General features: G+C 40.6%; 1 protein-coding gene across 5 annotated transcripts in view; it reads left to right on the plus strand.

Moving 5' to 3' along the window:
* Positions 1 to 22,645, plus strand: part of LOC122228569 (myomegalin-like) — an 81,985-nt gene that overhangs the window by 19,092 nt on the left and 40,248 nt on the right. For all 5 annotated transcript variants that reach the window (XM_042953673.1, XM_042953674.1, XM_042953676.1 and 2 more), the window contains exons 13-18: positions 3,409 to 3,500; positions 6,831 to 6,947; positions 7,523 to 7,660; positions 8,700 to 8,812; positions 10,605 to 10,732; positions 21,453 to 21,541. In XM_042953673.1, coding sequence (XP_042809607.1) covers positions 3,409 to 3,500; positions 6,831 to 6,947; positions 7,523 to 7,660; positions 8,700 to 8,812; positions 10,605 to 10,732; positions 21,453 to 21,541 — 677 coding nt within the window. The remainder of the gene's footprint in view (positions 1 to 3,408; positions 3,501 to 6,830; positions 6,948 to 7,522; positions 7,661 to 8,699; positions 8,813 to 10,604; positions 10,733 to 21,452; positions 21,542 to 22,645) is intronic.

Consider the following 22,645-nt stretch of genomic DNA (forward strand, 5'->3'; position numbering starts at 1 on the left):
TTTCACTAAGGAACCTTCCATCTTTTCTTCCTGTAACTCTGTTAATAGGTGTGGCCAAGACTCTCTTTCTCTTCCTACCTTAATGGAAAAAAATAAGTTTAGATTTCCCTAAAAGGCTAAAGACATGTCTCTTTAGAAAGAACTGACCTTACCTTACATTGAATTGACACTGTTGTTCTGGGTACACGGTTTGGCCCAGGGAAACTGCCTCCTGATTGTCCTTTTCACGTAGTTTTGCAGGGATTCAGAAATGCAGGAGGTAGTGTTTCCCAACCTAAACAGCAAGACCATGGGGCTGACACCTTCTCCTGGATGTCTTTCAGGCAGTCCCTGTCTACTCACTGTAACTTGGCATAACTTGTTTTACATGTCGGGGGGCGGGGGGGTGGTGGCGGGCAGTGTGCATTAAGCTGTTTGCCAAGATCACAGCCATCTAAGTAAGAGACAGTGGTAGGCCTTGAACTCCCCCAAAACAGCTGAATTCTGTGCATAGCAGGAACAAAACTTATACTGAGTGCTTGGGATTACAGTCTCTGACTTTCATAGAGCAAAAGGCCGGGATCTGTGGTAGCTTCCCCCCCTTTCCTAACATCAAGGAAGATGTTTCCCCAGTGAGTTGTAGAAATAGGGGCTTACCGTCATTAATGAAGTGGTGATTATAGCGCTATAATAAGAAAGGTTGTGGACTTTGATAACTAACTTACGATCTTTAAACGATATTAAGAATGTAAAAACTTTGTTTCTGTGTTACAGCGTTAACTGTTATGCAATTCCATAGATAAGTCACACGAGTAGTTATTTTTTAGTAGGAAAACTTTATGTTAGTCAAAGAGTAATGGATGCTGGATTTGTTTATTCCCTATTTACCTTTTTTCAAAAACTACCTTTCCACAATTTTGTATTTTACAAATTTCAAACTTATAGAAAGGTGGCAAAAATAACACATATACACTTGTATTAAGATTCATCCCCTGTTAACTTTTTGCCACATTTGCGTTCTTAATTTATATGCATACACGCAGATATAATGTTAATTTCCAAGCCATTTAAAAATTACTTAGGTATCCTGACTCTTCATTTCTAAATACTTCGTTACGTATTTCCTAACAGCAGGGGCATTCTCCTGCATAACTACAGTATAATTATCACATTCAGGAAATTCAACCTTAACATAGTCCTGGTACCTAATGTACAGTTCATATTCAGAGTTCCCATTGTCCCAGGAATGTCCTCGATGGCTGGGTTTCTCCCTCCAGGGTCATGCATCGCATTTACTTGTCATGTCTCTGTAGTCTCCTTTAATCTGGAACAGTTTTCTAGTCTTTTTTGACATAGGCATTTTTGAAAACTCTGGGTCAGCTCATGGCCCTCAATTTGGCTCTGATTATTTCCTCATGGTTAGATTCAAGTTTAACATTTTTGGCAAGAATACTACAAGGGTGATGATGTCTTTCTCAGTGCATCACGTCAGGAGCACATGATACCAGTTAGTATTATCCTTGGTTAAGGTTGTATCTGCTGGATCTCTCCATTGGGAAGGCTCATGTCTCCCTTTGTGTTAGTAATCTGCCAGACTAATATCTTAGTTGGCAGTTCTGTTTCCCCACAGTCACTCACCCAGGGGTTTAGCATCTTTCAGCCTTGCCTGAATCAACTATTATATTACATTGGTAGTTTAAAAAAGTGATTTCTGGGGCACCTGGGTGGCTCAGTCAGTTGAGCATCCTACTTCAGCTCAGAACATGATCTCATGGTTCGTGGGTTCAAGCCCCTCATCAGGCTGTGCTGACAGCTCAGAGCCTAGAGGCTGCTTTGGATTCTGTGTCTCCCTCTCTCTGCACCTCCCCTGCTTGCACTATATCCCTCCCCCCTCCCCTCTCTCTCTCTCCCCCTCCCCAAACAAGCATAAAAAATAATAATAAAGTGATTTCTATTTCTAAAATTTCTTCCTTAATTATTAGTGTGTGTTCCTTTACAAAGAAGCTCTGCCCTTTCTGTATTCTCCCCACTCCATTTTTTTATATCAATGTGTTCTACTAGATTCTTTTTTTAAAAAACACATTTTATTGTCTATTTCTGTTATTATTCCATTTGATGCCCAAATTATCCCAGATTTGGCCAATTGGAGCCCCTTCTAGCTGCTCCTCTGTTCTTTTTGGTATTTCCCCATCAGTTTTTCAGCACTTTTACATTTTCTGGCACAATAAGATGTTCTGGGATCAACTTTTACTTTCCCTGCCTCAGCCCTGGAATTACCCATTACTTCAAGGGGCTCTGGTTCCTTTAAGTGGATAATGGCATTTAGATACTAATTTCTGGGCATAAGATAGGTTCACAGCTTCTAGGCCCTTTTACATGAACAGAACTAAAGGGATGTGTGTGTATGTGTGTTTGATACTGATTTCTCTAATTCTAATTGAACAACACAAGTTCTTTCTTTGGCTTATTTTGTATTTGTATCTGCTTTCTTTTCTGTTTTTTTCTTTTTCTTTTTCTTTTTTTTTTTTTTTTGACATTGAGAAACCTGCTTACCTATAACGTCAATATATTTATACATTTGCACAATACACAAAAATGGCTTCAGGGTTGCTACACGAATACACCTATCAGCAGAAAGAATCATTAAATAATGTTTAAGGTTTCTTTTTATTTTTTTAATCCTTAGACTATTTCCCACTGAAGGTATATAGTTAGAATAGTGAATTCAAAAAATTATTTGGGTTAACTTTTTTATTTCCTAGGTGCTTATTTTATCTATTTGCTATACAGGTTTGTTTATGTTAATATTCAGTTTTAGGCTTTTTCCTGCCCATGATTACTGAACTAACTTTACACATTAAGAATAAAACATTAGCATGGTTCAAAACTCAAATATATAGAAAAGTATGCTCAGAAGCCCCAACTACTTCCCTAACATTTCTCTCCTGTTTTCACCCCTCCCTTGAAGGCAACTGATTTCATTTCTGGATTATCCTTCCCTAGGTTTCTTTTTGCAAAGTAAGAGAGCAGTCCTGTGTCTCTGTGTGATGTGTATGTGTGTGTTCCTGTTGCCCCCTTTCCTAATGTAAAACATACTACACTAGGTGTATCCTTTTGTACCTGCCCTGTTTTACTTAACAGTATAGCTTAGAAATTATTCCATATCCGTTCATAAAGATTTTCCTCATTCTTTCTTATGGTTGATTATAGTACTTCATTGCATGGACATACTGTGGTTTATTCAGTCTTCTGTAGACTGATTGCAGTATTCTGCCATTACAAATAATGCTGCAAAGAACAACCTATACGTATATTCGTCGTTATTGTTGTTGTTAGATTGTGTATTCAGAGTAAATTCCCCAGAAGCAAAGCAGCAGAGGTCGTGTTGGGTTGTAGTGATCAAAGCTAGTGCTGTGTGTTCATTTCCAGGAGACTTGGATGCAGTGTCCGGGCTGGAGAAAGAACTGAGTACTGCCAAGGAGGAACTTGAGCTCATGGCTAAAAAAGAAAGAGAAAGTCGGGTGAGTTTTCTCAGTGAGCCTAATTTCTAAATTCCTGGTATTTTCTTTCAAGATAGTTTATATTTCAAGATAGTTTATATTCAAGGCTACAGTTGTCCAAGTATAATGCCTAGGTCCAAAAGCAAAGTAAGACTTATCTTTTTGGAGAAAACCAGAAATCACTTTATATGCATATTTTCTCAAAAGATGCTCTTATTTTTATACATGGAGACCATTAAACTTTTAAGTGCTGAAAAGAGCTTATAGCAGCTCTCTCTGCCTGTTGCTAATTGGAATAATTGTAAGTAAAGGACTTGTGAAAGTGAAATACTATATAATTCCTGCTTCGAATTGTGACGTTTGATCTGGAAAATTAGTTTTAAAAACCTGGAACTAAAGACTGTGGGGACTGATCAATAATGTTTATTGACTACTTGCTGTATGCAGTGCACTGTATGGGAACGTAAATTAGCACTAATGCTTATGACTCTGTAAACTGAGTGGTATTAACCCTATTTTATAGATGAAGAAGCTGAACCACTGATTTTTTTTTTTTTTAAACATCGGAGGTGGGAAATAGTCCTGTAACTAAGCCACCTGAAGCTAAGATTTAAATTGAGGTCTTTTACTGAGGGTTGATGGGGGGTGGGAGGGAGGGCAGGGTGGGAGGGAGGGCAGGGTGGGTGATGGGTATTGAGGAGGGCACCTTTTGGAATGAGCACTGGGTGTTGTATGGAAACCAATTTGACAGTAAATTTCATATATTAAAAAATAAAAAATAAAATAAAAAATAAAATAAAATAATAATTGATAAAAAAATAAATAAATAAATAAATTGAGGTCTTTTGTGACTCAAAAGACTTGCTAAGAAGTCATGACTTGGAGCAGATAATTTTCCCATTCTCATGCCCTATTTCTGGTGAGAGTTTTCATGAATTTTCTCAGAAGAGGCCTCTCAGCCTTCCAGAAGAATCCCTTCTCTTTCTGCCTCTCTGTACAGCTGGTTGTATGTCCAGCTATGATGTAGAAGAAGTATTAGGACCACAGTATAGAGTTACCAGCTAACACTAATTCAGAGGGTCAGCAGTGTCATGGGCTCCTAACTTCAGTTTACCTGGCTAGTCTATATCAGGTGTAGTCCATCTCTTTGCCAGAGTTAATCTATAACAGAAGACGTGTATTCGCATTTGTGGTCAAGTTCTCTTACTGTACTTCTTTGTTTCTTTTCTCATAACTATATTTCTCCTTATAACCAGACTCCTGTTACATGACTCCAGTTTTGAGGATATGAAATTGTGTGGCATTTTAAAAATACCAGTTTTCAAAATCCCCTAGTTCCCCTCCTTTTTTTTCTTTTTTGGGGGGCAGGGGTTCTACTGTAGCCATTATCTGATTATTCGTGTCAGATATTTCAGTTCGGTTTCCACATGCCGTTCCTGTTTTTCCCGTCTATACTCAATTCAGTGTAATATTACTTTTTGGTTCTGTCCTGTGTTGGGGGTCATAAATTTATGACCATGAATGGTTATTTTGAGTGAGTTATCTTTAGCTATATTGCTTACTTTTGTGTCTTTAATCAGTTCCCACTCCCCGGTTCGGTGCCATATATATTCATTATCACATTCCCTCTAATATTAGATAATGTACCAAAAGCCATGTCAATTTTCCCAAATTTTTAAGCATTCCCCCTACTGTCTTGAAATAATAGTAGCTGTGGCGGCAGTAATTAACATTCACTGGTTGCCTGCCGTGCACTTTTAAATACATTTTCTCTATTCTCACGTAGCCCTGAAAAGTAGGTGTTTTTTTCCGTTTTTACAGTTGAGGAAATTGAAGCTCAGTTTAATGCCTTGTAGGAAGATTATGCCAAGATTTAAAGCCCATGTCTGCCTCACTGCAGACCTTTATCATGCCGCAATAATGTAGCTTCCTCATGTTTGAATTTCTCTTATGTGGAGCAAATACCCACCTGTAATGATAGAGGCCTCTGAAGAGGGCCTTCCTTTTTTCATACCCAGGATCTGAACAAACTGAGAAATAAAGTAGTGGCAGATAGTTATTTTACCAACTGTGTTACAGATAAAGGCTTAGGTGGAGAACTTAATGCAAGAACCAAGAGGCCTGCTAGCCAATCCCCAGAATTGGGTAGACTTCTCTATCTACCTAGTCACAGACAACCGTGGGCCTGCCCTTGGAGAAGCAGTGGCAAAAACAGGCTTCCTGCAGACAGGTGCCTCCCCAAAAGAAGAAAGATGGAGCTAAGTCAAGCATACCTCATTTATTCTTCCCCAATATACCGTTAAGACAAGTCCCTTACCTGCCTGGGGCTGAGTAAAGGAGTGGAGAAAGGTCAGGAGTTATATTAATTGAGGTCCTTCGACATGTGAGGAAATGGGAGAAGCATTTCTTCCTAACATGCCACAGTAGCCCAGAACACCAGATAACTTTGTGTAGTTGCAAATCATCAGGAGCCCACATGGTGAACTGTCAGTGTTGATGGAGGTAGAAGTAACATTTTTATTGCAGGTAACTCACATTTTATATATTAAAGAGGTGTTGCTTCCTTTAGGAAGCTTGGCTGTGCCTTAAACTCTCTGTGTGTCATCTGTCTTCCTTGTCACACCTATTTTCTTTTTCTTTAAGACTTTCTTTTTAAGTAATCTCCACACCCAACGTGGGACTTGAACTTACAACCCCGAGATCTAGAGTCGCGTGTTCTACTGGCTGAGCCAGCCAGGTGCCCCCTACACCTGTGTTCTTCACATATCTCAAAATAGTTCCTTAAAATGTTTACTTACAAATAACTTGCCGTTACCACGAAGAACATGTGGATGCATAGACTCTGCAGGAAAGGCATGACAGCCTCGTGTGCGGAGTCTGCTTCCTTGAGTTTGCATTCTGGATCTGCCATTTCCTGGCTCCAGGACTTGGAACAGGTTCCTTAATTTCTCTCAGCCTCAGTCACCTCATATGTAAATTGGGGAACAGAAGAGAAGTTTATTCTGTAGGGTTGTTGGGAGGATTCACTCACCTGCTAACGGTGACCTATTTTTTTAAGCAACATAATAAACTCATTAGTTAAACAAATTTGATGTTTTATAGTGCTGACTAAAGCGGAGGACATCATTAAAACTACCATTACAGCTTCCCATAAAACACGCCTTCGTACCATACCACACTCTGTGCTTTATTGATCTGATCCAGTAGAGGACTATTCATCTTCTAGTTTTTACTTGCATTACTGACTGATGGTGATATAATGTGGGAAAACCTTGGCCTTGGTGTTAAAATGTAGATGTGATAGATGCCGTCTCCTCTACCCACTAACTTCAGGATTTCTCCTCTCCGCAGATGGAACTTTCTGCACTACAGTCTGTGATGGCTGTGCAACAGGAAGAGCTGCAGGTGCAGGCGGCCGATCTGGAGTCCCTGACCAGGAACATACAGATAAAAGAAGACCTCATAAAGGTCTTTCAAAGCTTTTTTTTTTTTTTAATTTTTTTTTTTTCAACTTTTTTAATTTATTTTTGGGACAGAGAGAGACAGAGCATGAACGGGGGAGGGGCAGAGAGAGAGGGAGACACAGAATCGGAAACAGGCTCCAGGCTCCGAGCTGTCAGCACAGAGCCTGACGCGGGGCTCGAACTCACGGACCGCGAGATCGTGACCTGGCTGAAGTCGGACGCTTAACCGACTGCGCCACCCAGGCGCCCCTCAAAGCTTTTTAAAGACCATTGGAAATGACTACAGCTCAGAATCCTGTAGGGCACCTTCAGACATTTGAATACTTTGAGTCCCCCGGCCAAGTGCTTGCTTCCTTGATGCACTGTTAGTCTGAGCCTCTTAAATATCACCATATTCTCTTTGACTTCTTTAGAGTCTCTGAGATTTCATAATGAATGTTTGTTACTTTTGTATGACTTATCAGTATTCCACTTGACAGCGTAGACTGTTTCAGGGACCTTTGCTCCTTTGCTCCTCCGCTTAATAGCATTTTTATTACTAGTTTTTTTGTTTTTTGTTTTTTGCTTTTTTACTTTTAGGACCTGCAAATGCAACTGGTTGATCCTGAAGACATACCAGCTATGGAACGCCTGACCCAAGAAGTCTTACTACTTCGGGAAAAAGTTGCTTCAGTAGAATCACAGGGTCAGGAAGCTTCAGGAAATCGAAGACAACAAGTAAGTTATTGAAATATAAACCTTATTTTTATTGTGCAATAGACAACGGAAAAGCTGTCATTCTCCATTACTTATGAAGGGGCGTTGATGGACTTTTGTAGAGAATCTGTGCTCTAAAGTTTCCTGCCTTGGTCAGTAGCAGCAACAGAGGCCCCTAACGTTTGTAGTTCCTTGGTAGCTACCACCCCATATCTGACCTTTCTTCAGTGCCAGACTTTTTAAAAAAGACCTACTTATCTATACTCCCTGTCTGCGTTATCATCTCTCTCACTAACTACTCATTTCACTCCAGTCCTAGCTTTTAACTGGAGCAGTTCACCTACACAGACCTCTGTTGTTGCACACTGTCATGGTTCACCTTCTTTGCAGCACTTATTATGGCTCACCGTGACACATGTCTGTGACCGATGGTGTCTCCTCCACCCACTAGATAGTAGGCTTATCCCTAGAACAGAGCCTGGCAATAGAAGGTGCTCAATAAATATTTATTGAATGAATGAAAATACCAGTAAGTCCTACTGTGTGTCTCCTTCTGACCTTTCCTCTCTTTTCCTTCCACTCTCTTCTCTTAGCCTCTTTCCCATGCTTCTGACTCCTCTTTCTACTTTTATCTCCCATGCTTGAAATCTACCCTATAGAGTTTTGGTTATTTGTTTTTTTTAATGTTTATTATTTATTTTTGAGAGAGAGAGACAGAGACAGAGTGCAAGCAGGGGAGGGGCAGAGAGAGAGGGAGACACAGACCCTGAAGCAGGCTCCAGCCTCTGAGCTGTTAGCACAGAGCCCGATGAGGGGCTTGAACTCACAAAGCACAAGACCATGACCTGAGCCAAAGCAGGACTCTTAACCGACTGAGCCACCTAGGCGCCCCTGCGTGATTTGATTTGAAAACTGTAAAATATAACAGAAAGCTTAAGTAGTTAGTTAGTGAGTTTTATTGGTCATAGTACATGCTAGTACGTTGTTTTGGTTGCTTTCTCGGGATCCAATGTGGCTTTGTGTCTCCTGTCTCCATTTGCATATTGCTTCTTTTCCTCAGTTGCTGCTAATGCTTGAAGGGCTGGTAGATGAACGGAGTCGGCTCAATGAGGCTTTGCAAGCAGAGAGACAGCTCTATAGCAGTCTGGTGAAGTTCCATGCCCATCCAGAGAGGTAAGAGAGTGACGGCAATATATATCCTTCTATTCATCTTTAGGCACAGATACTTATGATCTCGAAGCAGGAAGAAAAAAGAGCAAAGACACTGGCACTACTGAACTTGTCATTTGTTGTGTGGATGGCTCTGAGCCTAGTGTTTAAGTCTCAAGTCAGAAATAGTCCCTATTTTCATATAGCTACACAGTGATCAAATGAGAAGACTTGTCAGATGTCTCAAATAATGCCTTGCATATAGTAAACATTCAATGTATTTTCCTTTCCTTCTTCTGTTCCATGTCCTGGTAAGGGCTGTTCTATTCCAAGAGTAAGGGTATAAAGGGTATTGATACTCACTGAGTATCGTGAAAGAAAATATATTTATCGTGATGGCCGATATCAATCCAGGATCACTGCTGGCCATCACGATGAATATGCTTGCTTGTACCTCTTGATTTTTGGTCATGTATATTATAGCATTCTGGTTCATTTTCTATTATTCCCTTAATTTTTTTTCTCATTTGCCTTTGGTCCTCACCCCTTTTCTCTTTCCTAATTTTTATTATTTTACTATTCAGTTTCTTCTGGTTTGGTATTCAGTTTAAGCATTTTTTTTCTTTCTCCTTGAAGAAAATGAAAGCAGAAGAGAGGTATGATAGGACAACTTGATTGTATTAATTTCAAAAAAAATTTTTTTAACGTTTATTTTTGAGTGAGAGAGCAAGCGAGCATGAGCAGGGGAGGGGCAGAGAGAGAGGGAGACACAGAATCTGAAGTAGGCTCCTGGCTCTGAGTGGTCAGCAGAAAGCCCAACAGGGGGCTCAAACTCATGAACCACGAGATCATGACCTGAGCCTCAGTTGGACACTTAACCGACTGAGCCACCCTGGCACCCCTTGACTGTATTACTTTTTAAAGAATCTCTGGATCTTTAGTCTTTGAACTGGATTCCTTTTTAACGCTGTGTCAAGTTTGGTTAACAAATGAGAGAATACCTGGCTTTATTTTATTTTATTTTTTTAATGTTTATTTATTTTTGAGAGAGAGAGAGAGAGAGAGAGAGACCGAGCACGAGCAGAGGAGGGCCAGAGAGGGCCGAAACCGAGGCTCTGAGCTGTCAGCACAGAACCCAGCACGGTGCTCAAACTCACGAGCTGTGAGATCATGACCTGAGCTGATCGAGCCACCCAGGTGCCCCAAGAGAACACCTATCTTTAATAGCAGTCCTGTTTGCCTCAGTATTGCTTCAGTTTGCATGTAGTTTTTCCTGGTTTTGTTTTTTCAGAAACGAATACTCTTAGTCAAAAAGTGAAATTTCTTGGGGTGCCTGGGTCCCAGCTCAGTCGGTCAAGCGTCCGACTTCAGCTCAGGTCATGATCTTGTGGTTCATGAGTTCGAGCCCCGCGTCGGGCTCTGTGCTGACAGCTCAGAGCCTGAAGCCTGATTTGGATTCTGTGTCTCCCTCTGTCTGTCCCTCCTCTGCTTGTACTCTGTCTCTCTCAAAGATAAATAAACATTAAAAAAAATTTTTTTTAAAAAAGCAGAATTTCTCTTATGTTGGCTATAGAGGTGTGAGATAAGTCTTAGGAGCTATAGTTTTATGTGACATTGGCCCAGAATCTAGCATAAAGGAGCAGGCCTTGCTAATCTGTCAGCAATGAACAGTAACAGTACCAAAACAAAGACTGTGTTCGTTGATTGTGTCCTGGAGAGCATCCTTTAGAAAGTCTCACGACTCTTTGGAAGTATATGTAGACTCATTACAGTTGACAGCTAATCCATTTTCCTTCCATGTGGCGTGTTTACTCAGCTCTGAGAGAGACCGAACTCTGCAGGTGGAACTAGAAGGGGTCCAGGTGATACGTGGTCGGCTAGAAGAAGTTCTTGGAAGAAGCCTGGAGCGCTTAAGCAGGCTGGAGACCCTGGCCGCCATTGGAGGTGGGGAACTGGAAAGTGTGCGAGTTCGTCACAAGCATGCCTTCTGAGCACTGGCGGGTCAGACTGCAGCCCAGGATGGAAAACCTTGTTTGCACTAACCCGAGAGCCTTGTCTGGCTTTGGCAGAATTAAATGGTGACCTGGTAATGGTAGAACTGCTGCAAGTAGCATCAGCTACAGAGTGAAACTCGCTTTGGTCTCCCTGCGCGGCGCTGTGCAGATCTCTCTCTGAGTTGAATGGCGGAGGTTACAAAATGAATGTGCACCTTTTAAATCATTCCATTTCAGTTTTCCCACCCGTATTCACTCTTTTCCCCGGCCCCCCTCATTCCCTCTTCTCTTTCCGTGGGCCAATAAAGTTTATTCCTCCCCCGCCCTCACCGCCCATTTCATATGTACCATATCCTGTCATAAATTCATGCATGTGTATTATTTTTGCCATTCAGTCAACTCCTGCTCTTTGAGAGAGAGGATTTTTTTAATCAAATAAAAGTTTCAAGATGAAAGAGAAAAGAGAGAGATTAAATGTCCATAAGAATGACTTTGCAAAAGTGGTATAACCCTTCTCAGAAGGTAATCAAAGCCAAGTCTTGCCGTAGCCCACTGCAAGTAGTAGAAGGGTCAAGGGTCAAGCTGAAGAGCAGAGGCAAAGACCATTCAAGTGTTTACGGTGAACCTTTTCTCTGATACTGTTTCAGAGTTGATACTGAATCAAATGGATAGTGAAATTAGATTAGATGCAGATGAAATTCCATCAGTATTTTTTCTTTAAACCAAGAGTATACTATTTAGTCAGAACATTAATAAGAACGCTTCCCATGTCTTTCAGAGTCACAATTCTTTATGTAAAAAAGATAGTTTCAAATGTAATGTCCCCCTCTAAATTCAGCATCTCACTAAATAGCCTATTGCAGCCATTTGGTAGTGGCATTAAATGGAGTCCTGTGTTTTTCATGTTTTAGTGCTTATACATTACTCCATATTAAAATAATAAGCTTTGGAGTGTTTGAATAGTTTAGAAAAAAAAAATCACATATCAGGTTTTGGTCATTGTCTCAGTGCTTTCTTATGGTAGCAGGAGATGCATAAGGAAAGGGGCACTGTAGATTGTATTTCTACTATCTTAAATACCAAGAGTGTAAAAAGTAACCAGGATTTTTTGGAGCTTTGTGGGTTCAACACCCTGAGGTTTCGTATTTCTGCTGGTTGGAGGTTTCCTAGATTAGAAGCTGAGATTTTAGTTTTTAAACACAGAATTTGGTGAACAGGGACTGGAGGCTTTCCAGCATCGTAAATGTGACTGCATACTCTTTCTCACCTAGGGGGCACCCAATGGTTTTTCTGTTTTCCCTCCATTTTTTACATGACACTTGTATTTCTTTCACATTCGTGGGTTGACACAAGTTGCCTTACATTCTAAATTCTGTCCAAGTCTCTGTAACCTTAGCCATGTCTGTAACAACAGTCAAACCAAAATGGACAGGGAAGAAAATGTTCTCCAGGAGAAGCACCCTGAGATGTTCTGATTAAGTATTTTGCAAAAGATTGATCGCCTTAAGCCTTTCTCTTCATGGAAATGCTTTTAAGTTTTAATGGCCTTTGGGGTGAGGGGTCATTTGAGGAAGGAGATAGGAAGTGTCAGAGGAACCATCTACTTTCTTAGTCTTCTAGTCTTTAGAGACCATCTGCACATAGCTTTTTGTAATGTTCTAGAAGTAAAGAGGGGGTAACTGAACTTATAGAAACTTAAACCCACCAAAGACTAGTCTGTCATATGATTATAACGCATTTAGGAAGTGTTTTGGTTTTTTTTTTTTCCTTAATTTTGCTAACAGACCAAGGAAGCTTTCAAGTGTCCTGTTTAGATTCAAACATGGGTGGTTTTTTGGGTTCTAATGACTCAGTGATTACAGCAATTTCTGATAATTTCTACCCCTGCTTCTATCCCCCTCCAAGAGTAGAAATTTCCCTTGGTATCCTGAACTGTTACTAAGTGTTAGAAATATTAAAGTAGCTGGATGAATAATGAGAAACCCAACTTCCTATTGAAAAATTATCATAATAGATAAGCAGGGGAGGAAAGTAAGTGAATTCTGGTCCTGATTTGGGTCCCAAAGAGACAGACTAGTGCTATAGTTACTTTAATATTGATCCTTGGGGAACGTTTTAGAAAATTAAGTGATTTTGTGAGAAAGGGTAAATTAAGAGGTTGATTTTGCTACCATAGATATGGCTAAAATCTGCTACTAATGTCCTGGAATGAGGCTTGCAAACAGTGCTACCTGGAGAGGGGTTGCTAGTCTAACAGTTTGTGGGATAATTTGGCATCTTATTAGAGAACTCGACTCTGATGAATTTTATTCTATAACCCATAGACAGATGATGCTGTGATAGGCCACATCATTCACATAATTCTATTAAGCATGATATAAAATGATTCTATTCTCTCTTCAGGAGTACAGACCCTTTATCTTACTAGATTATTTTACCTTTGTCAGGCATTTTCAACATTACAATAATTTAATTTTTTTTTTTTTTTTTTTTTTTTTTTTTGAGCGTGCATGAGCAGGGGAGAGAGGGAGGGGTGGGGGGAGAATCTTAAGCAGGCTGCATGCTCAGCGTGGAGCCCAGCGCTGGGCTCAGTCTCACAGATCTCATCAGATCATGACCTGAGCCGAAATCAAGAGTCAGAGGCTGAGCCCCACAAGAACCTTGTGCTTGAATTTAAAAAAAAAAAAGAAAAAATCTTGAGAGAAAATGAATGAATTACATCCAGGCCATGATTAATTGGAAGCATACAACTTAAATTGAGTAAAATCCATATGGATAGATTTGTTTTTTCTTACATTTTGTTTTTGAATAATAGCAAATATGCAAAGTAATGATGGTAAGAGGTCAGGGTAGATGAAGTCTATAATTTTAGAGCTGTAGAGTTGTAAAGGACCTCCAGGATTTATTTAATGAGTGAAATGGGAGTCCTTTTGATAGATACTTCCCTTAAATTCTTTTCTGTTGCAGGTTTATATTGTTGAAGTCTGATGATTATTAGTGCCTCGTATAAGTCAGCGTTTTTCTGGTGTTTCCTTCTTAGCTGTTTAGCCACGTTATTTTTCTGAAAAGGCACAACTGGGCTATTTTAATATTGCCAGCCTTTGCCTTGATAGATGCACGCTTCTCCTTAATCTTACCCACCCCTCTCCCACACGCCCTTCTCTTCGCTCACTGTGGACAGCACGGTATTTTTGGTACTTCTACTTCCTTATTCATATTTTTAAAAGATTTGTCCATGTCCTTATGAACAGTAAGAGATCTATAAAGATCCAGAAAATCATGACCTGTACAGGATATTAGATTCTCACCACAAAAGTTTTCCTAGAAGGTTCTTGAGTATATCCTGCTTGTACAGTTTATACCTAAGTGACCTCTGGGCTAGGTGTACATAAAAGACCTTTCACTTTTATGCTAATTTATGCTGATTTGGTATCTGGTCCTGGGGAGTTTGGCTTTAGATTCGAAACAGTTTAAGAAAATTGGGTGTTCTGTCTTCCAGTTGAATCTGGGGTCCTCTGATTAGGGAAAGGAGAAGCAGATCAGACTACACCAAAAATTGTTCCTTCCACTGAGGAATAGAAGTTGACCTACCTACAGTCACTTCCCTTTAGACTATAAACCGTAGAGGGAAAAAAAACTTCAATAGTTCTGCTTTCCTTGAGCTAGTATTAGAAAACTCTAGTTCCTGTTTGGTAGGATAAAGTTACTGTTTTCTCTGCTTTCATGATCTTTTTATATGAAAAATTCCTAGAATCTTCACACTGGATGTCCCTGAAAAACTCAAGTTGCCTCTTCAACTAGGGCCTCAGCAGTAATTCTCCAGGTCTGCCGCCAGTGACCTGCATGGAAATGGGACAAACTGCCTAGGAAGCTAGGATGAAATATTAGAGACCCATGCCCTTAAAGTCCATCATCCATCTTGGCTCGTAGAAATGGTACCAGAGCTGGAATAAGTGCAATAGCTTTCTTTTTCAGATACTAACATCCTGTGAAATACAAACATCTCGAGTATTTTCTCTCTTTTCTCTTCAAGTTAAAACTTAGCTTTTCTTCTCCCTTTAGTAGTAAAGAACCATTTTGACTATAGAAAGAGGAGCTAGGAATATGGAGCTTGTATGGGGTAACCTGGTAATAAGAAATCAGAGGAATGAGTCCATGGGAAAATACATCAGGGTGATTTCTGTAGGATAATAGTTTCTGAGTCTTAAAACATTTTGGAATATGGATTTAAGATACCCTCTCACTAGACATTTAGAGTAATAACTTTGTTACGTAATTTTATTATAATTAGAAGACATGTTGCTTTTAAGTAGTCTGAGTGTTGACAAAAGGTAAGTCCTCAACTTCTTTCTATATAATCACATGAGCCAGGACGAGTTTCCCACATAAAAATTTTGCTTGTAATTTGCTTCCAGTGGAAGTTGGGTAGTGGTAGGGAATCACAACACGTAGAGTGGACAATGGGAATTTTACCAGGTTTCAAAAAAGAATGATTAAACTTATAAAGTGATGTACTAATTCTTTTGGCATTACTTTCCCTTTAAAATGTTGTTTAAAGTCAGATTCCAGAAATAAAAATTTTTATTTATCGTACTGTTTTCCTTTTGCTAAAGCTAGAAGGATAAAATATAGAAAGTTCAGTAAGAAAATGTTTGCTAGGAAATAATATGAAGAATAGGGGTGTTAAGTAGATGAACTAAATTGGCTTCCTTGTTCCCTTTAAAAACTCAGAATTGTCTAGCACATGCATGTAGCTAGCTTTGCCTTTGGTGTAACATTAATATGTAGTGCTTACCTTTTGCAGTTAACAAAATCATTGCTCTAAAATACCAACCTCTCAATCTGTAAACTTTAAGAGCCGTGTGTGTGTACAAATATGTTTTATAAATCATGAATTTCTATCTGTTTCCATGAAGTATTCAGTTTGATAATAAAAACAGCTTTACTTTGATCACACAAAATTTTGATCCTAGGGCTGTTGAGAAAAACTGTAGTGATCTCATAACAGTTTAAATGAAGAAGGAAGTGGCATGTTAAACAATCCAATAACTTGGCAGTAGATTATTCACAGGACTATTTTTTCACCAAAACAAGCTGTACATTTTCCTCTGGAAGTTCATTTATTCATGGCACTGTGCTGTGTTCAACTGTGTTAACATTTGTGCTGAAATGGAGAGTGTACTTTTTAAGTACGTAAGTGTTAGAATTTAGCTACTTTAGTTGAGACACAGAAAATTGTTACCGATCCAATAAAAGTATCAAAGGCCAAACAGTCACTATTTGGTTTCATTCTTGAGAAGATTTATGAGAAGTAGAGAAAGCTCATGTCTTTTTTTGTTTGTTTCCTTACAGGACAATCAGTCCCTTGATCATTATTATACTAAAATTCCAAGCCAAAGTTAAGGCTCTGGGATCAGTGAATGCTTTTGTGTTTATTTAAAGGAAGGAAGAGGAAGAAACCTGGATTATTCTCGCTCAAGGAAGTGAGACTAAAGAAATAGCATTACGCTTCCCCCAGAAATGTGAAGTGAACTACTTTACCTTAAAAACTCTTTCTTGTCTCCTTGCTGAAGGAGAGCAGTAGCAAGCAGGATGGAGATTTGAGGAACCAGTTGTCATGATGGGTGGTGCTATTCCCACAAATGTTCCGGGAAAAGCCCGCTTCTTGTGTGCTTTGAGGGGGCAAAAAAGAGGCCATGAGCAGGCGGAATTCCTTAATGTTACAGAATTTTAAGTCACTGGAAAATGCTTTCTGAATAAATTACAAGCTGGAGAGCTGCTTGAGAGATGTTGCAGATTAACGACAAAGTTATGTCTTAAAGGGACTTGACCGCAGATGGCAGTTTTCTTTTCTAGCTACTTCTGTTCCAAGATCAGATCCGGAATCTGTCTAGTCCAAGCATTTTCTCAGCAGAAGCTTATGGAGGACTATATGAAATCTTACAATTTTTTTATGGTTCAGAATGGAATGGATGCAGGTGAAATGGCAGTTTGACAGGAGACCTTTTTTGTCACACAGCATTGTAATATTTAAATCAGGGATATTTTAGCTGGTTCATGATGTGAACATGCGAGAGTTCTCGCGGTGAGCACAGGGCAGAGTGCCTAAGAGTGCAAGCGTGATGGCCCAGAGGATCTGGTCCGAGGGCCTGGCACTGAGGGCAACACCACCCCAGGGCTTAGCACCACACGCCTGCTTCTTCTGTACGGTTCTTGCTCTTTCCGTCCCCTTCCAAAATCAGATGTGACTCCTGCTATGTTCTGAGTAACTATATGGGAAATATTACTCCTTTTCTGTTGGTTGAATATAAATGGCTAAAAGGGGAAACAATAATGACTGTAGAGTAGAATTTGGGGACAACCCAGTTTTGGCTCCTTTACTGAAGAATGAAAATAACACTGTATGACCTTTCCCCTAAGGCTTATTCATACATGATGGCGTTGTAAGGCAGTTATAATGTAATAATGATGAGTCCTATTTATAAAAGACCTGTTCAAAAGAATGCATCCTACCTTGCTGCAAGTTCTGTTCTTGCGACTCTCCTATGATGCAGAGAGACCAAAAAGTATTATTTCAAACCTCCTGTTACGGGAAGCAGATAGAAGTAAGGAAGTGCAGAATAGACTCCATCAAGATCTTCCAGTTAATAACATTAGGTATAAAATTTCTCTCTGCTGATTACATTTATGTTCTGGGGCCACCTTTTTTCAGCCCATGGTTCCATGTCAGTTTACCAACAATAATACTAATATTGATTCAAGGCCATATTTATTGGGTACACACTGTATGCCAAGCACTGTTCTAAGCACTTCAAAAGCAGCAAATCCTTTGAAGTTCACTACAACTGTATGGAGTGGATATCACCATTAACCCTAAGGAAGAGGTGAAACAGTTACAGAAAGTTGTGACTTGCCTAAAGTCACATAACTAAGGACAGGAGCAGAAATCTAATCTAGATAATCAGGCTCCAGAGTCCATATTCTTATTAATTATGCCATCCTCAACTTACAAAGTTCCACAAAAATTTCAATTATTGTTTGAATGATTAAAAGAATACGTATGCATAACAATTAAATTTTCACTTAAGGATTTAAAGTATTTTAGAGGCTTTTATTTCTGTGTACTGTATCAAGCCAGATAGCTGGGAGAAAATACTTTTCTAAACCTAACGGGGAGTTTTAGGTACCACGTCCATTATATATGTGAAATATAGAGAGAAATTTGCAATTTCTCAAATTTCAGAGCCACCATCAAAGCCTCCAATAAAAAAAATGTTTAATAAAATTTCTAGTCTAACATATAAAACTTAACCTGGAGATAAAACCTGGAGAAGAAAATTAAATTTGAAGTGACAGACTCTTAGTTTTCAGGGTATGTAAAATAATTAGCAGTATGGTCGTGAATATAAGGTATAGTGCCTGTAAGTTAGAAATTTAGAGCATTCCAAGTTAGTTTGGAAGATAGTATTTTGTTGCATTGTAAAAGCTTAGGAAAGTGTGTTCCCTCACAAAAGAGAAGTTCTTTTATCATCATTGATCGAAAAACAAAAACAAAACAGAAAGAAAGGTGTTTAGGGTAAACTTACAGGGCTCTACGTAGGATAACTTATTCCAATATTTTCTATAAATTTTTTTCACCTTTATTCCAGCCCCCCCACCCAAAGCTTTCAGCATTCTAACTCAAATTGGTAAAAGGCTGAGCAACCATTGAAGTTCCCCCAACGGAGCTAGAGCAGGCTGAGCTAGCTAAGAATAAGAAAAGGAAAACACCTATGTAATGGAATGTTGGGATGAAATGGGCATTCTTACTTTGTGTCCATCTAACTCCCGATGAAGTCAAAACTGTGGTATTCTGTCCCTGAATGAATTAAAGAGAAGATTACCTAAAAATGCAGATGTGGCATCAGAAAGGCTGACAAAGGTAAGTGGAGGGAAGAAAGTATGAGATAAAAGCCTTTAAGACCAGGGACAGTCACTTTTTTCTAGTCCTCCCTTACCTTACTCCTGGAACCTAGCATAGGAATCCCCTGGGGTTGTGAGGCAGCATGGCCCCATCCAAGCCACCAAGAACAATATGGAGAGGAGGACCTGAACTCCTACAGCTGAGCTTTCTTCAACCACAGGATCATTCTCTGGCCCAATGCTCAATGTGAAAACAATGTGAAAACTATATTTTCTTAATCTGTCATTGAGTGGGACATTCCTTCTCTTTGCAGGGAAAAAAAAAAAATAAAAGATTCTGATCTCTACTGTGGTACAGGGAATATTTTCCAAAATAAGCATGATAGGATTGGGATGTCCTCAAGTGAATCATCATCCCAGATTCAGTGAGTCGCCAAAGCGTAGGGGGCGTGTTCTTCCACAACCAGTATTGTGGATGACATGGTTCTGGGGCTGGTTTGAAAGATGGAGTATTGGAAATGCCTATTGTACACTGTCTGCCAGGGAATCTCCAAAAGTGCTGAGTGGTGGATATACCTCTTTGTAGGTCAGACTTTATGGTACAGGGTACAGGAACTCGGTCCAAAGTTAACGCAACATTCATGGAATGAGTCATAAGATTAAGTTGTTAGGGCAACATGCTTACTACCTTTTAATACTTTAACGAGATTGGCCTGGGTCGTTGCACTCTGGCCTGAACTTGCAGATGACAAGAGATGCAATGTAGGTGTGAACTGCTCCTGTTCACCTTATCTGCAGCGAGGGTAGTGAATGGTCACTGTTCGTGCAGAGACTTTCATCCATGGAGGTCTGAGCTCAGAAGCAGGTTCTTTGGTCTTGGAAGAAGAAACAAAAATAAATATCTAATCTGTCACCAGAAGGAATAGTGAGTTACCTCTGTCTGAAAGTCCAAAGACGTGACTTCTTGGCATAGCTCTTGTCAGGACTAGCTGTATAACCATGGACCCACCGTCTAATCTCTTTCAGGCCCAGGTTACTCAGTGGTCAGAAGAGGAGTTTTAATAGGTTGGTTGCGGAGGTGAGAACTAGATCTCAAGCTTCTCTAACTTGGGTAGGTTCTGTAAGACCTGTTCTACAGACCCAGGAAGTATCAGGGTAGATTTTCCTTGGTGTTAAAATGAATCAACCATCATAAATCCTCCATTTTCAGAAGAAATGAGTAATGTGGGCCACAGGTCTTAATCTAAAATTGGATGGACAGTCTCTTATTAGACAGATGTGGAGAGGAAGAAAGGCCCTAGCTCTGTTCTGTCCAATATGGCAGCCACTAGCCATGTATGGCTAGTTGAATTTTTAAATTAAAAGTTTAGTTCCTCAATCATGCTAGCCACATTGCAAGTGCTCAGTAGCCACATATGTCTGCTGTGTTGGGCAGCACATGCATAGAACTGCAGAAAGTTCTGTTGATCAACACTGTCTAAGACCTTTGCCCAGACCATGAATTTCAGCTACTTGTCCCTTATTGCAAGGCATAGATGTTTGTGTTCTAGGGTGACGGTGTTCATCTTTAAGGAATAAAAGAATGTATTATGGGGCGCCTGGGTGGCTCAGTCTGTTGATCATCCAACTCCTAATTTCTTTTTTTTTTTTTTTTTTTTTTTTTTTCTAAAATTTTTTTAACATTTATTTTTGAGACAGAGAGAGACAGAGCATGAAAGGGGGAGGGTCAGAGAGAGGGAGACACAGAATCCGAAACAGGCTCCAGGCTCTGAGCTGTCAGCACAGAGCCCGACGCGGGGCTCGAACTCACGGACCGCGAGATCGTGACCTGAGCCGAAGTCGGACGCTCAACCTACTGAGCCACCCAGGCGCCCCTCCAACTCCTAATTTCTACTCAGGTCATGATCTCAACATTTGTGAGATTGTGGTCCGCTGACATAATGGAGCCTGCTTGGGATTCTGTCTCTTCCTCTCTCTCTCTCTCTCTGCTCCTCCCCTGCTTGCTCGCTCTCTCTCTCTCTCTCTCTCTCTCTCTCAAAATAAATAAACTAAAAAAAAAAAAAAAGTATTAAAACCCACTTGGACAAAGACGTATAAGAAACCCTTTAGGCAAAAGATGTTGGCATTGAACAAGAGTTTGAGAGAGATAGGGAGGTTAAAGGAAGGAATTAGGAAGCACCCAAATCATTCTGTGCCTTGAGTCTTGACTGGACTTGAGCTTCTGTAGGACATAAAGCCCCTAGAGGGGTGTTCTTCAGAGAGATTGTCACCCCATGCACAACTGATCCCAGAGATGGGAAAGTATGAGAAAAGTCGGGTGCCCTTAATCCCGAGTAAATACAGACCCTCTGAGCACTCATTAGTGGGGGAAAAGATTAGTCATGTTGGGCCCATAACTCAGAAGAGAAAGTTATTACATTGCCAGACTGGCAGGACAGAGAATAATTCAGGCTTTCTGGAAATAGGTGAGAAGGGTGATCACCCTATCTAACAGCCAGCTTCTCAGGTACAGGTCTGTGCAGTCAAAGCCATAGAAGGTTTTAAGACTTAAGTTGTATGTTAGTCCAATGCTATACTAATAGTGATAGCAAAAAAGGCTTTTCTACACATCTGGCACACTGGTCCTGCCTTCAGCCCTGCTGGCTAGGGGGTCACGCATGTGGAGAAAGAAAGAAATCAGAGGCAGGTGCAAAAAAAGTGTAATTGTAGCTGCTATCTGAAAGCCACCTGTGAAAGGAGTCACCTTTTTCTTCTGGACTCACTTCCAGGTGCAGCTGCAGGGGACGATACTGAAGATGCTAGTACCGAGTTCACCGACAGCATCGAGGAGGAGGCTGCACACAACAGCCACCAGCAGGTAAGTCCAAGTCAGGTTCTGGGTTCCCAGGGTGGAAGGCTCATAGCTCTTTGGGGTCTGGTGGTCTCCTGCAGCCCCTGCGAACCTAAAGTAAGAAGCTATCTTTTACTAAAAACCAGTTTCCAGTCTTCTGCCCCCCCAAGCTTCCCAGCCACCTTGCCAACCCCCATCCTCACTCCACTTTTCTCTCCAATCTACTTTTATTTTTTATTTTTTACTCCTTCTATCTCTTGCTCCCACTCCCTGCCCCCTCCTTCCCACCCTTGCTCCCATGTACCATCTATAGCTTTAGCGTCAGAAGAATCTTTACATACAACAAGGCCTTGGACAGTTCCCCTCTTGGGTTTTTGTATCTGAAACACCACAGAAGACAGGGAGTCATCGGAGGGCTGATCGGGGAGGTGCAGGCCTAAGACCTGCTTCAGGAGAGTGCTCTCTGAGAACCTCCGAGAGGATCAGAATGCTTCCAAAGTAGGGATCTGTCCTGGTGAAATCTTGTTGTGCAAAAGAGAAGTCTGTTGGGCGACCAACAGACCATGCAGGTTGTGACATGCCAGTGACCAGCAGGTGACACTTCAAGAGCAAGTCCCCATCAAACCTCAGAACTTGGTACCCAAGGCTGAAACACTGTTCCCACCAACCATCAGTGAAGGTGTAAACCAGCATGTTCTCAAGCTCAAGAGTTGAATGTCCTGGACCTCAGAGATTAAGTCACCAACAGTGACCCCATGGCACTCACTGGCACTCCTCTGTGTCTCCACCTTGCCCAGTGACATTTAGCAATCACGTCTCCTAGATGGACCATGCCTCTGAGTTGTTGGGGAGAAAGTGGAACATTGGTATCTGTCCTTCTGCAGAAGTAGCTGGGCTTTTCCAGTGATGGCTTCCTTGGAGCTATTAGGAAAACTTCAGGGGACATGAGGCTTTCTGGGTTGGCCTCTATACCTCCTGTATGAGAAAAAGAGCCCACACGAGCATTCCTCACATCTCACGGAACTTGTCACAGTCTTCGGTTCTTGAGGACATGAGTAGTCCTCAAGTAGGTAGTTGTCTGAGATCCCTCATATCCTCCACACAGTTTCTTTACCTTCCACCAAGTTCCCC

This window comes from Panthera leo, chromosome C1 (genome assembly GCF_018350215.1).
Source record: "Panthera leo isolate Ple1 chromosome C1, P.leo_Ple1_pat1.1, whole genome shotgun sequence".
Lineage (NCBI taxonomy): Eukaryota > Metazoa > Chordata > Mammalia > Carnivora > Felidae > Panthera > Panthera leo.